Source organism: Anabrus simplex, chromosome 1, assembly GCF_040414725.1.
Source record: "Anabrus simplex isolate iqAnaSimp1 chromosome 1, ASM4041472v1, whole genome shotgun sequence".
NCBI lineage: Eukaryota > Metazoa > Arthropoda > Insecta > Orthoptera > Tettigoniidae > Anabrus > Anabrus simplex.
In genome coordinates, this window is record NC_090265.1 from 314,531,825 (window position 1) to 314,548,342 (window position 16,518).

General features: G+C 38.4%; 1 protein-coding gene across 2 annotated transcripts in view; it reads left to right on the forward strand.

The window, feature by feature from the left end:
- LOC136856736 (protein tumorous imaginal discs, mitochondrial) overlaps positions 1-16,518 on the forward strand; it is a 244,530-nt gene that overhangs the window by 159,770 nt on the left and 68,242 nt on the right. For both annotated transcript variants that reach the window (XM_067134815.2, XM_067134816.2), the window contains exons 6-7: positions 4,215-4,408; positions 12,937-13,150. In XM_067134815.2, the coding sequence (XP_066990916.1) occupies positions 4,215-4,408; positions 12,937-13,150 (408 nt within the window). The remainder of the gene's footprint in view (positions 1-4,214; positions 4,409-12,936; positions 13,151-16,518) is intronic.

Here is a 16,518-nt window from a genome sequence, read left to right on the forward strand (position 1 = left end):
AAGTCGAAGAAGAGTCTCGACCGATTACACCTTTTTCCACCCCAAGAGGACTCTTACCAATTCAGAGTTATGCCATTTGGTCTTAAGAATGCTCCAGCCACCTTTATGCATGTGATGGACGAAGTCTTGTCCAGATTCAAAAGAGAATTCTGCCAGGTCTATCTGGACGACATCCTCATGTACAGCAAGACGTTTTCGGACCATTTGGAACACCTAGCTAGAATATTAGAAAAGTTGAGGATTCGCAGTCTTAGCTGCCAAATCAGGAAGTGTGAGTTCGCATCAAATTCTGTTGAGTACCTAGGTTATATATTGATGGACAAGGGCTTGGAGAGACAAACTGAGAAGAATTGGGCCATACAGGAACAGGAAAGGCCTCATACAAAACACCAGGTATGTCAATTTTCAGGCCTCTGTGGGTGGTACAGTAGCTTTGTACCACACTTTGAAACGAAAGCTGCTCCGCTAACCAACCTCCTCAATAAAAACATATCATTTAAATAAACCCAAAGGGAAGAAACAGCCTTCCAGGAGATAAAAAGATTATTTGTGACACTCCAAGTATAGCTTATCTGGATATTAGCCGGGGGGTCTGCTTGCAGACGGATGCGAATGACATCGGTCTTGGGGCTGTACTGTTCCACGAGAGAGGAAGAGAAGGCAAGGATATAATTGAATATGTCAGTAGGAACTTTCTGCTCCTGAGAGAAACTATTGCACAGCCGAGGAGGAGGCATTAGCAGTTGTATGGGCTATTGGGAATTTCAGAGGTTATCTAGAAGGAAGTAAGTTCAGACTCTTTAGACATAACTCTTCATGTCAGTGGCTGAACCAAGTTTCTGGAACTAAGTCCAAACTGATGTGATGGGCCGTGATCCTTGCCGATTTTGATTTAGAAATTCGTCATGTTCCTGGCGTAGCCAATCAAGCTCCGGACAGTCTATCAAGAAATCCTGAGGATGGGCAGAAATCAACCACAAGTTTATTAGAGAGAGAGATTCCTGGGTCAACTAAGAGGTCTCAAACCGACCCTGTGCTCCTTGCTATCTGGCGAGGAAATAATGAGAATGAATTAGATTTAATAAGGAAGTGGCAGACTGAGGACATGCCCTGTAACAGAATGGCTTCCTGGATCAGCAAACACAGCACTAATTGTCGATCTGTTCCAATTCATTTTAAGATGTGCCATAAGAACTTCTGACTCGAAGACGGCATACTTAAGTATACTTCCCACCTGTCTGGATCTTCCTACATTCAAGCCTGTGCAATCTGCTTGCACTAAGGCGAACAACCAGAAGGCGAGTACCAGCATGACAGGACGCCGACCACATCAAATTTGGGAGGTCCTCGCCCTTGACCTTATGGGACCCTACCCTAGAACATCTCATTACGCAATATCCTGTGGACGGTGTGTTTCTCGATGCCACTTGCCCTCTCTGACTCCAGTAGCGTCCATCGTCTGTCTTCATCCAGGAGCTGCTCAATGACGGCGTACCAAGTCAGTCCGCACACGGACAGGTCGTCCCGAACGTTGCTCATCGTTGGTTGACACATGTCCTTGCTGAAACTTTCCTATCCACCATGCTACTGTACAGTATGGTAGGGCATTATTCCCGAGGGCTTCCACTAATTCACTGTGACATTCCATCGCATTTCTCCCTTGGAGAACGGCTATTTTGAAGTAAGCGCGCTGCTCAACACGGGTTACGTCCATCTTGCACGACACTCACCAACTGACTGATTTCATAGCCCTCGCTGCACTGCTACCAGCTATCACAGAGCCATCTGTTGTTCTGCGTACACACTATGCCTGCAGAACTTCCACACGACACATATATGTTTGTGATCTGTTCACATATCTACAAGAAAAAAAGTAGTTGCCATGACTTTTGCCCCAATCCTCGTATATTAATGTTTTGTGTCTTTGGACATAAAACGTCCATATACTTATCCTGTTTACACATTAGCATGCTCAGTTTATGTTGAATACGGTACCAGTGTACAGGATTTTAAAAGAATTCTGACATAGCAATGGACATATTAATGCACAAAGACTTCCAATATGGCGCCAAGAAACATCACGATTGTGTATTTTAGGCAATAAAAAAGATAACGCAGATGCGAGAATAAAAAAATGATTGAAGAGAACAATATATGTATCTTAGTGACAATACAGTTGTTACACAAAGAAGTAAACATTTTCTCGTGTGATATTTTTCTAAATGGAAATTCTAAGTTCCCATGGAGGGATATTTTTCCACCAATAGAGCATATAAAAAATCAGATCAAAAATTAGACGTAGGGTTTTTCCGGCGTTTGCTCTATTAACCAGCGTTTTGTCTTAGGTCTGACACTGGACTCGTCAGACCCTACCCACTGACACTGGGGTGTATGCAGGTGAATTTATCAGAAGCCTATTTAAGAGGCACAGTGTGATAACTGCATACGGGAGATAAGACTCCACAATGGAATTAATGCCCGCCTAGCAATTCCAAATGGAAATTCTAAGTTCCCATGGAGGGAACTAGATATTTTTCCACCAATAGAACATATCAAAAATCAGATAAAAAATTAGATGTAGGGTTTTTCCAGAATTTGCTCTATTAACCAGTGTTTCATCTTAGGTCTGACACTGGAGTCGTCAGAGTGGGATGTCAGACCCTACCCACTGACGCTGGGGTGTATGCAGGTGAATTTATCAGAAGCCTATTTAAGAGGCACAGTCTGATAACTGCATGCGGGAGATAAGACTCCACAATGGAATTAATGCCCGCCTAGCAATTCCAAATGGAAATTCTAAGTTCCCATGGAGGGAACTAGATATTTTTCCACCAATAGAGCATATCAAAAATCAGATCAAAAATGAGATGTTGGGTTTTTCCGGCATTTGCTCTATTAACCAGCGTTTCGTCTTAGATCTGACACTGATCTGGCCAAATGGACACTATGCAACAGATAGACCTTGGTGACAAGAAGGTATTTGAAATACTATCTGTATTTGGGCATAATTTTTCAAAGTAAGGATCTATAACAACATTAATGATGGTTGATTGTTTCTTGTAGTGGAATATACTATTTTGCAATCAAACTATTTCAATTTAATTCACTGGCAGATATCAACAAAATGCTATTAGAAAATGCTATGTTATTACTCAGGAATAGGTCCTATTTGTGAATATTCTTTGCAAAGGAACCAAAATGACTTCTAGGAAGTATGTACAAGTAGTTAACAACATTGATATACTTGTAGATAAATAAGGTAATCCACGTAATCAGTACAATGAAATGAAATGGTGTATGGCTTTTAGTGCAGGAGTGTTCGAGGACATGTTCGGCTCGCCACATGCAGGTCTCTTGATTTGACGCCCGTACGCGACCTGTGCATTGTGATGAGGATGAAATGATGATGAAGACGACACATACACCCAGCACGCTAACCCTTCAGCCTTGGAGCCGGACAATCAATACAATATAAAATTAGTACTGTACTTCAATTTATTTTAATCTTAGTACTAGTTTTGGCGTATTGATATTAGGCCATCATCAGCCATAAGATCTTAAAACACTTAAAAAAATATATTAAAAATAAATAAATTGAGGCACTAATTTTATATTGTATTGATTAGGTGGATTACCTCATTTATCTACAATAATTATATTATCATCAATACAGAACATAGATATTACAAATTTTGATTCATATACTTGATAATTTTAAAATGTAACCACCTAGCGAGTTGGCCGTGCGGTTAGGGTAGCGTAGCTGTGCGCCTGCATTTGGGAGTTGGTAGGTTCAAGTCCCACCGCCGGCAGCCCTGAAGATGAATTTCCATGATTTCCCATTTTCACATCAGGCAGGTACCAAGCTGTACCTTACTTAAGGCTACGGCTACTACCTTTCCAATCCTAGCTTTTCCCATCAGTGTGTTACCAGAAACCTTTAATGTGTTCGTACAATGTTAAACCACTAGCAAAGAAAAAAAATAAAAGTAACAGAGCTTCTAAAAGACAGGAAACAGCACAGAATTCACTTGTAACATTCCTAGTCTTATCGATGTATATTCAATATCATTCATTCCCTTATCTCTGAATACCTCTTATAGGTGGTCTTGTTTCTTGTAGCATGACTTATGAGGAGTAAATTTTATACTCTCTTTGAATTTGAAATATAGTGATATCTGTGAATAATATTACTTTTGTTATTTTATTAATAGGTATCGAAGATGGACAGACTATTAGATTGGCTATTGGTCGGAAGGAGATTTTTGTGACTTGCAAAGTCTCAAAAAGCGACTACTTTCACAGAGATGGTGCTGATGTGTACACTGATGCTAATATTTCTCTCTCTCAGGCTGTATTGGGTGGAACGATCTCTATACGAGGAATTTATGAGAATGAGCTTATTCAGGTATTTGAGACTATTAAACATTAAGTACTCTAATTTAGGTGGTTTAATGTTTTGATTTTTCTGTTACAGTAAAATATTTGCATGACTTCTGCAAAAAATAACCAATTTCTTTCTGTTAAGTCTGCTATGATAAGTTGGAATAAAGCATGAATGCTGTATGAGTTCTCTTGTTTAAAAGATGCAACCACTCAAACAACACTAACCATACTATCACTACTAGATATCAATATATGAAAGATCTTGATAGTGTAGGTGAATCAATTTTGAAGGTATGATTGCCAGTTGATGGGTTAATATCGCAGTTAATGTAAAATGATGATTTGTTCTGAATTTGTTTCCGACTTAATTTCTCAAGATGTATTTTAAAGGTGGTCTTACCATTGGCGTGGCATGGAAATTTCTGGAGTGCTGCCATTTCTGAACTGATGAAGTCGAGGGGAGGATGAAGTTCTTTTGAGCATTCTACTAACGTTTTATGGAGGAAATTTTTTTTTCAATTACAATATCCAACAAATATAATAATAATAATAATAATAATAATAATAATAATAATAATAATAATAATAATAATAATAATAAATGTGCAAATGATTACCTGTACTATATTTGAAGATCCGCCAGAAGTTGTGTTGTGCATACTTGTACTTCAATTCAATTCATCAATCCTTTTACAAGTTTGATCATTTTTCTCTGCTGCGCAGCCATAGTTATTCTTTATACCATGATATATTAAATTGTCTTTTAAAACCTCCATGTGGCTGTCTTCAATTTTTTTTTTTTCAGTGGTTGGTCTGCTGTTTGCAGTATTACTTGTCTCACTAAACGTTTGTGATGCTAAGGAATGGTTTAAAAGGCTCTGCGTAACAGTCTCAATCATAGGAGAATACTTTACCAGTCAATTTAAAAGCCATGCTTGAGGAGTGTAAGGGAGGGAAGAGAAGTAGTTTGCCTTTGTGTCTAACTGGCAAATAATGTATGACACCAAGCATGACTGTAGTACTGAAGGTCACTGACACCCAGCCTGAATGAGTTTGCCATTGAAGCACTGCAGGCAACATGCGGCTTAAATCTGAAACATTGAAGATGTTTTGTGTATGCACTATGTATCAGTTCAATTCTTAGGCACTAGATAGCAATCCTGTTTTTTCTGACATGTGTTATGGGAATCTGGTGGATTTAGATTGTAGATAGAAAATACAAATTATGTAATAAGAAAATACGTCATTTCTGTTTTTTTGGTATGTTGCCGACTGCAATGCCCCTGCTTGTTACTTGTAAGAATCTTACGAAAAACCTCCATTTTGGTACATTACTAAGGGGAACCTTATATGTAATTGCTTAATAGGAATTAAACTTTGTAAAAACTACTAAACAGATTTCCATGGTTTATAGCTTAAATGAAAGCCCTGAGTCCGAGTTAGGGTCAGAAATATATTTTATTTTAAAGACCCTAGTACAAAGTTACAACCACTGAGTTTATGCTCTTAACTTATTGTTTGGAAGAGAGCTTGAGTACCTGAAAGAGGTCTGAAAGCAATCCAGACCTTTAAGTGGTTGAGTGAGAAGTATGGAGGAAGATATGATACAGAAGATCAGTGGGAAGTGTGTGGAGGAGGGTATGATAAGGAAGATCATGCGACTCTTTGTGAACGTGACTTTGCCGCACACCTTAACAGTGTAGAAGGAATTAGTATCTTTACGCAGACTTGCAACATCACCCATTGCAGAAGAGACTTATTTCTAAAATGCGATGCAGCAGCATTAATGATATTTTTATTATCCTTAAACACTGTAGATAATGTAGAATTGGCGATTCAAACTGTTCAGCAAGTGTTGTTTTCTTTCTTGGCTATGGCTCGGAGTCTTATTTCTGGCACGTTTTATATACTAGCGAGGTACACTGATTACCACTACATCAAACAATAACTGCTGTTGGTCTGCATGAAGGCTTTCTGTAATTATTAAAATGAATTTGTAGTTTAACAAAACAAGCTGATGGTTGACTTGGTATTGTTCACAATTGTAGACCTAATTGCACCAAGAACATCACTCTAGCTTAATATCCAAATAAACTATGGTTTGACAATGCATTACTTTCATGCTCAATTTCAACAGGTTCCATTGACTTGCGACAGTAGAGCAATCCAAATTTCTTAAAAAATTCTGTTACCAAAAAAAAAAAAAAAAAAAAAAGCAAATACTCCCAAGATGCCTCTATTTAATATGCCACTTCTTAATTCATTTAATATGTAGTAAAATACCCTAGGAACAATATCTGGGTGATCAGAAGCCTTTTTGTTTTCACCTGACTTATCAGTTACTTATCGTCAATTAAGATCACAGGTCATTGTTAGAAATAAATCTAGTTCTCACATTTTCTAATGATGGCTGTTGAATCCCAGATACAGTTGAGTAATATCACGTAAACTTCTTGGGCAAAACCATTTTTCCAGCATTCATATTTACCACCCACACCTTCTGCAGCTCACTGAAGTCCTCAACATGAAGCTCAGACTGATGCTGTCAAATAATAATTTTAGTTACTCACCTTCAAACATAGCATGTAAAATAAACTATAAATATTAATGGAGTGTGTCCTCAAATGACAGTCTGTGGCATAATCTTTGTTTGTGTGAAATTTACATGTCATGTGGGTGTCTCATTCTGGCATTTCTCGAACTTTCTCAGAAGTAGGTTTGTTAATTCAACACAATTATATCCATTAATATACTATCACCAAAACATGAAGTCTCATTAGATCCTCTTAGTTCAGACTGGTACTCCAGTTAAGAAATGGAACCCTTCAGTCCAAATGTTTGTTTGTCCAACCTGTGTCCAGTTTCTCTATGGGGTCGGGCATGAAGTGAAATCAATCTATCGTGGCAGGTTTTTTATGACTAGATGTCCTTCCTGATGTCAGCCTCATCAGAGGACAATAATAATTATTAAATTAATGCCGTATGGTCCACCTTTTTCAGTACTATATTATGCAATATTATTGAATTACATTACTAAACTAGGGACTACTGTCGGATTTTTTATTATGGACACTCGAGTTTAGACTTTAATTACAAACGAACCAATAGGCCTACGGAAATTCGAGTTTTACCAATATTTTCCTTGTTTAATTCTACATTAGCGTATATAAGACGCATCGTTTTCGACGTTCATTAAATATTTTTTATTTGTGGTTGTAATAAATATTGCCTGGGTTTTTGGCTTCTTCTCTACGAAGCGCTCACTTAGGAATATATACAAGGAAAACGACTTGTCTGATTCTAATGAAATGTTGATATGTTATAACCACATGTATTTGTAGTGTAATACTCAAGTTACAATTTTTTTCAACCACCACGAAAAAAGTTCTTATCATTTTTCTAAAGCAACTCTTTTTCAGCCCAGGATAAACGTACAGCAGCAAACTTGGGCTTATTTTGAAGCACTCAGTCATGGTTATCAGAAACTACAACAACTGTAACCGTACAGTCTTTTCCTACCTCTTTTTCCCACACCTGTGGGGTCGCGGGTGCGAACTGGGTCGCACATGTGGATTTGGCCCTGTTTTACGGCCGGATGCCCTTCCTGACGCCAACCCTATATGGAGGGATATAATCACTATTGCGTGTTTCTGTGGTGGTTTGTAGTGTGGTATGTTGTCTGAATTTGAAGAGGAGAGTGTTGGGACGGACACAAACACCCAGTCCCCGAGTCAGAAGAATTAATCAGAAGCGATTAAAATTCTCGACCTGGCCGGGAATCGAACCCGGGACCCTCTGAACCGAAGGTCAGTATGCTGACCATTCAGCCAACGAGTCGGATAACTGTAACCGTACAGTGTGGTACCAAATTTATGAAGAGTAATATTGAAGGGAGGTTTTGTCCACGCCAGACCATGCGATTAACAGCAGGCCGGGTGGTGTAATTGGGCGCAGTGTTGCCGCGTTCAGTAGTATTCACGCGCGCAACAAACACAGTACACTCGCCCCGGGCAGTTGTGAAACTGAATGCCCGTGACCTTGGATTTCCGGAAGCTATTTTCAGTTTTCCTATGTTCTGCATGTTGACCACGTCACTTCAAGATGCCTCCGAGACCGCCGTTAGCAGAGGGTGAACTTGCAATGGTTTATTTTATTTTATTTGCTTTACGTCGCACCGACATAGATAGGTCTTATGGCGACGATGGGAGAGGAAAGGCCGAGGAATGGGAAGGAAGCGGCCGTGGCCTTAATTAAGGTACAGCCCCAGCATTTGCCTGATGTGAAAACGGGAAACCACGAAAAACCATCTTCAGGGCTGCCCTCAGTGGGGTTCGAACCCACTATCTCCTGGATGTGAACTCACAGCTGCGCGTTCGTAACCTCATGGCCAACTCGCCCGGTTTGCTATGATTTTGATTGCTATTTTTTCTTTCAATGTGAAGGGGGGAAAAGTAGGGGACAAGAGGTTCCCTGTGTACCAGAACGTGGCAGATTGTCTGGGATTATCGCTGTCGTCAGTGAAGAGAGTAGGAACCGCTTCAAAGGAGAATGGTGGAAATACGTCATCCAGGTCATAATTTTACACATCACAAGTGAAGAACGATTTCTTGACGGTGCAGAACTTTGTTTTAATGGCAACAAAAGTAGTGGTGATTACCAGAATGAGATGAACTTGACTCATTATGAAGATGGTTCATGAAAGTCCTGAGTTTATTGCCTCCAAGTTCGGCTGTCGTTATAGATCAAGCTCCATATCATATGAGGGTCGATCCTTAATCTAAAAACCCGAACATGTCATGGCTAAAACGTGAAATTATACATTGGATAACGTCAAAGAATATTTCACTACCACCTGGAGTTGACGATTATAACAAATTAACTAAATCAGAGCTGATTGTCCTTGCCAGGCCTTAGTTTCAAACGCCGGTAAAGAAGCTGGAACTACTGACTAAACGACTTCGACCAGATGTACAGATTATTTGGTTACCAGTGGCCCATTGCGAGCTTAATCCAATTGAGCTCATTTGGGCTTAAGTAAAAGGGAAAATAGCAAAAACCAATATGGCTAACACATTAGAAATTGGTAGAGGTATGGAAGCAATTTACGCTTTATGCCGAGAAGCCTTACGTACCGTGACCCCTGAACTCTGGAAACAATGTATTAAACACGCGAAGAAAATTGATGACCACTACTGGGAAAAAGATGGACTGTCTGCAAATGTCCCTTATTTCGAGTCAGTCATAATCATCATGAATGACAGCAGCACCGATTCATCATCGGAACACAGTGATTTTTCAGACGAAGAAAATTGATAGAATTAAATACCGTAAATATATGTAAATAACAATACAAATAACTATTGTAAAAATTGTACAGTGTGATATTTCTAAATTAGGAAAAACCTCCCGTGGAAGGTCCAAAGCCCTTATGAGAAAAGGTGATGGGAAGTGGAATTTATAAGAGGAAATAAAATTAAAGCATAAAGTAAACGAAAAGCTGTGTTGGTTGCGCGCGTGAATACTACTGAACGCGGCAACACTGCGCCCGATTTCACCACCCGGCCTGCTGTTATTCTAACGGTCCGGCGTACACAAAACCTCCTTTCAATATTACTCTTCATAAATTCGGTACCACACTGTACAGTTACAGTTGTAGTTTCTGATAACCATGACTGAGTGCTTCAAAATAAGCCCAAGTTTGCTGCTGTACGTTTATCCTGGGTTGAGAAAGAGTTGCTTTAGAAAAATAAGAACTTTTTTCAGGGTGGTTGAAAAAAAATGTAACTTGAGTATTACACTACAAATACATGTGGTTATAACATATAACAATTTCATTAGAATCAGACAAGTCGTTTTCCTTGTATATATTCCTAAGTGAGCGCTTCGTAGAGAAGAAGCCAAAAACCCGGGCAATATTTATTACAACCACAAATAAAAAATATTTAATGAACGTCGAAAACAATGCGTCTTATATACGTTAATGTAGAATTAAACAAGGAAAATATTGGTATAACTCGAATTTCAATAGGCCTATTGGTTCGTTTGTAATTAAAGCCTAAACTAGAGTGTCCATAATAAAAAATCCGACAGTAGTTTCAGCCTTGGCTGGCCATCTTCAGCCTTAATGTAATACATCTAATAACTAAACAAATGTAAAATCACACTGTTGACATGAAAACTAATGTACAAACACACAATTAACATAAATATCTGGGATCAGAAAAATAAATTAGGCTCTAAATTCTTAGCATCTGGAGTATGTTCCTCATCCAGACTCTTTCTTGTATTGATATTCATAGAATTGTTAGTTTCATCACTGCTAACCATTACAATTTCAATTGCAAAACGGGAACTGGTAAATGTTGATTCTGTTGTCAGATCATCAATCACCAAAGCTACTTGAGTGGTGTTAGCAGTATGCAAGCCATTCAATGCCACTGTAAATAACCATCAGCTGACGCAGAACTGGTAGATGGTGTTTCCACATCGACCAACGTAAACAAAAGGAAATGTTCCCATAGTACTTGTTAAAATCATGCTGAAATGCTGTTGGACGTTATGAGGATGGGACATGAAGATATAGTTAAAACTGACAGATTCTTAATTTGTGGCTGGTATAAATTTGCAATTCATTGCGGTGTCCACGAAGTTAACCTGAATAAATGATAGATAAAATTAATGAATAGAAAGAGAGAGAGAGAGATAGAGAGAGAGAGAGAGAGAGAGAGAGAGAGAGAGAGAGAGAGAGAGAGAGAGAGAGAGAGAGAGTGTGTGTGTGTGTGTGTGTGTGTGTGTGTGTGTGTGTGTGTGTGTGTGTGTGTGTGTGTGTGTGTGTGTGTGTGTGTGTGTGTGTGTGTGTGTGTGTGTGTGTGTGTGTGTGTGTGTGTGTGTGTGTGTGTGTGTGTGTGTGTGTGTGTGTGTGTGTGTGTGTGTGTGTGTGTGTGTGTGTGTGTGTGTGTGTGTTAGTCAAATGGCATAGGTTATAGGAGACTTACCTCTTGTTACGGCATATGGTGCGTGGTGATTGTTGTGTGCCTCATACTAACGGTTGTGAGATTCAAATGAAAAGGGACGGGACAAGGAGAGAGAGAGGCAGGGTAAGGGGCGAGGAGGTGGGGCAAGGGGTGTGGTCAGGAAGAGGGGTGGAGGGGAAAGGGGGAATTAAGGCAAGACCGAAGGATGTGGGAAAAGAGATGGCTGCTGAGGAAAGGTGCTGTGAATATTATGAAAAACTAAATTATGACTTGTTGGTTTGACATTTCTAAAAATGGGAATTAGGTCAAATAAGATATTTGGCTTTTCTGAAATATCATTAAGATTATGATTCAGGTTAAAATATGTATATGTATGAAGCAGCTTTCAGTAATGTTAAGGAGGGGTCCTTTGTTGATGGTTTTGAGAATTTCCATATCTTGTTTTATGCCTGTAATGTTGCACATGCCTATCTAAATATTTAAAAACTTTTGTTGGACTTAAGTATAACTTGTGTGAAGACAAAACTATAAAAAGAAACACGGGGATATTGGAAAAATGTCTGTGCTTTGCAAACATGGTAACATTGATGGTCAAAACAAGCTAGAGTAGATTTTGATAGACAACATAATATTTCTGTAGAAAGTAAATAAAAATGGTAACATTGATGGTCAAAACAAGCTAGAGTAGATTTTGATAGACAACAAAATATTTCTGTAGAAAGTAAATAAAAATATGGGCGTGACCTCTTTTTACTTACGGCAGAGTGGACGTCTGTTGTTCGAGCTATCACTCCACAGGGAAGTTCGGGCTGATTTCGCGAGATAATGCAAGGCATATTTTCTTTAACATGTCAACTAGTATCACTTGCAGGAGTTCTACAGGGCAGTCTTGCATCTTCGATCGTTTAATTTAGTGAAAATAGTGATGTACAGCAATTGTTTTGAGTTGAAACTAGTACCATTATTAATGAAACATAGAAACAAATTAGGCGGGCTGAGTGGCTCAGACAGTTAAGGCGCTGGCCTTCTAACCCCAACTTGGCAGGTTCGATCCTGGCTCAGTCCGGTGCTCAGATACGACAGCCTCGTGTCGGTAGATTTACTGGCATGTAAAAGAACTCCTACGGGACTAAATTCCGGCACCTCGGCATCTCCGAAGACCGTAAAAGTAGTTAATGGGACGTAAAGCAAATAACATTATGATGATTATTATTATTATTATTATTATTATTATAAACAAATTAATTGTAATGATTGTGATCAGTTTGTCAATATAGATCCAGAATGAAACTCATTGCTTACAAATTAAATACTAAGTGCACTGTAGTTTTCTTTCATGCTTTTATTCTAAATTCTGTTTGCTTTTATGTTTGTTTACATACAGTTATATAATCTGTGTTCCATTTACGTTAAGAATTCATAGATCTGCTTTTATTTATGTGCGGATTCACAGTCCTGCATCACAAACTGTGGAACAATTACCGCAGATTTAATATTATGTTGATTAGCCATGAGTGGCCCTCTTCCTATTGATAAAATAGCATTTTTGTACTAAATTTATTTCTGCTTCCCTTAGATTGCACCTGGAACCTCTTCACACACCCGAATCAGACTGACTGGTAAAGGCTTAAAGAAAGTTCATAGCTTTGGGTACGGTGACCACATCGTAAACATTCGGATCGTAATACCTACAAAACTGACTGAGAAGCAAAAGGCTCTGATTCTAGCATATGCTGAAATAGAAGACGACACTCCAGGAACTATCCGAGGCATTGCCTACAAGAAGGATGGTAAGTTATAATCCTGATTAGGTTAACAGTATGAGTGATGACAAGTTTGAGTATTCATGCTTAACATTCTTCATTATAGACCAGGGCTGGACAAATCGGAAAGAAATCTAGGAATCAGCAACATTTCTTAGGAGCCAGGCAACAAAATTCAGTTTGATCTTATCACCTTAGCAATTCTTATTCACTCCTCCTAACATGTCTATAACATTCTGCAAATTTTATCGGTTCAAAATCAAGATCTGGGCCATTCATATTATTTGCCATTATGTGATCATGAAGTTTGTTTGCAGTGAAGATCTGAACTTATTTTCAAGTAGATTCATAGTCTTAAATCCCTTTTCACATGAAGCTGTTGATGTTAGATGAACTCTCACAATGCTGAAGAGTTTCGTGCAATAACTAAATCATTCATCCATAAATTTTAGGCGCCTAACACTTGTTTTTTCGTCGTTGAGGCAACTAGGCGCCTAGGGATTTGTCCAGCCCTGTTATAGACCTTTGAAAATAATTTAGTATATTGCATTTTTAATAAAGTATATTGTACGTCTCTTTGCCCTTGTTTTGTTGAATTATTTCTCTCTTCAAATCAAGTGAGAATGTTTTAAAATAGATTTTGTGTGTGTAATACCTTAGTATTCCCTTTCAAGTTGACTGTACCACTGTATTATGCGGTAACGGCATTAATCTAGGCATAGCAGCCTGTTTTTAACTTATATGATTGAGAGAGTTTCTTGCCTACCATACTGCTACTCTCTTTTTTGAGCCCATTTCATGATTAAGTATGTTGTGTGTTTATTCATTTACTGAATTCTTTAAATACAGTATGCAGCAAAAGAAATGGTGCTGAAATTACAAACTTGGCTCAGAACATCAAGGTACGACATGGTAACGATGGCAGCTTGTATATGAGTTGGTACAGTATGTGTTCAAAATGTGCACCCTCACGTCTTATGCATTGTTCATACCAGTCCTGTAGATTGTCGGAACATGTTGATGGACACAGGTCTGTGCAAGGAGACAAAAAATGACTGTACCTTCTCCTGTAATTCAGGGCAAGCTGCAAGAAAACATTTTCTGACTGGGTGACTAACCTAGAAATGTTCCCGAATTATGAGAGAATATACAGTAATTTTTTCTGCCCTTGTAGCAAACTGTGTTCATCAACGTGTTGGGTAATCTACAGGAACATTATGAATAAGACGTGAGACTTGAGGGTACACATCTTGAACACATACTGTACCAACATAGTTAGATACTTATTACAGTCATCACCTTGCAGGTTGAGACATATCTTGCAGTTCAGATTATGTTTGTAATTTCAGTACTGTTGTTTTGGCGCATATTATTTCTTGAAAGGCATGCTGTATTTATCTATATATAGCATATAGGCCTAGTTTCTTCTTTTAACTCCTTGAGCATGTCTTCCTCCTCACAACTTGACTTTTCTTCAGATACTACTGCGCAAATAATCCTCACCTATTTTTATTATTTTTCTTTTCAAAATTTGACAGTGGGAATTGGGGTGTGTGTATTATTTACGTCAAGATTGGTACTGTACTCCTATCCTACAGAACTCTGAAAGCTGGTATTTTTACGCCCACTCTGTTGGCAAATCTATCCCATCCAAAAGCGGGAAGTATGCCATGTACTTATCAAGTCATTTGCAAGGCATCAGTTGAAGTAGTATCACATATGCTTAGGATGGCTGGTGAAAGTTCTTGTTATTCATTCACGTCTAAAGAAAAGCTCCATCTTATTAAAGAGGCAGAATTGGTATCCACACCACGGGAAGAAAATACGATGTGAATGAAAGTTCCATACTTGATTGTAGGAAAATTAAAGCTTATCTCGAACAAACGGTAACTGCTAGAGTTTCACAGACAAAGAGAGAAGTTTTCAGAAATTAGATTTTGCAAATGTGACTGAAAAGAGACTCTTTGCATGAGCAGTCATGAGTGAAATATGCCTGTTGATAGCTGTAGCAAAACCAAGAAAGTTAAAAAAAATAACAGTTTGTAAGGCAAGCCATGGATGGCTCCCATGGTTTTGAACTAAACAGCAGCAGCTTTTGTATGAATAATAGCATTGTGCAATGCGTTCTAGGCTGGTATGAAGAAAATATTGTGAATTTCCACAGTTCGTTATTGGTTTGCATTAGAAGAATTCATGTTTACTCCCACAAATTGGTAATGCAGACTAGGCATATTTATTGTATTATAATATTTACAGTTTTCAATATTAACGTGTACAATATTTCTCATTAGGGTGTGGGGACTATTCACCAGTTTAAGCCGCGTTTGCGTGCGTTCATAGGTAACTTTTGATCTGATCTGTTTGCACTGTTATTTCCTTTAATGATTTCCACAAACCTTACATTTTTTAATATTGCTTTTCAAGGTCTCTGATTCATCAGGAACAAACTAGTGTTATCTGGTGAACTTGCTTTCTTTTGTGCAACAAATTCCTTTCAGTATTGGTACACAAGCTTATTAGTAAGTCTTTTATTTAATTTATTGGTTCCTGTTTCTAAAAAGCAAGCTTGTAGTTTTATAGGACTGTTGAATTCAAGATCATAGCCACATGACCTCCAGTTTTATGTGGAATCTGAACAACAGGGTCTTGTTTTTTCCTTTAAACAGTCTTACATGCATTGACCAGGATTCACACCATAGTCATCTTGGTGAGAAGCCAGTTATTGTGCCACCTCGCTGTCACTCCTGGGGTTCTTGCTACTATTTTCATAGTAATATATGCATCACTGTAATGTTTCATGTTAGAAAAGTTTTTTAAAGATAAAAATTTCATGATGTTCCGTATTAAACTGTATCACAATTAAATTGAAATAATAAATATGGTAGTTCAACCTATTCAATATAAATGAATAAGAAATGTAGTGTTACATTCCTATTTAATTATAAGTGGGAGCGGTACCGACCCCAATCCGGGTCATCATCAGCCGAATAAAACGCAAAAAACAATGCATAGGTAAGAAAGAAATTAAAGAACGAGTCCCCACAAAAACAGTTGAAGAGGCAATATAAAACAATGGGGATAGGCATTGTAAAAACCAGAAGTAGAAGGTAGGTCACTTAAAAGAAGCAAGGCGCAATCTTCTGAACAGCAGCATAGCACATGCAAAATTCGGCACTGTCTCAAAATATTTGAGAAGCAGAGAACAGTTAAATGAGCGAGGTTGCATAAACTATCAGGCGCGAAGTCGCAACACAATCCAACAAATATGAAGATCCAAAATCGTGCAGAAGCTGAAGACAAGTCACTCGATTGAAGTAAATTGCCAGCTCCCGAAGATCAGCGCAACATATTCAACGTCTGACACTGTGCTTTCAAACGCCGACAGAACTCGATGA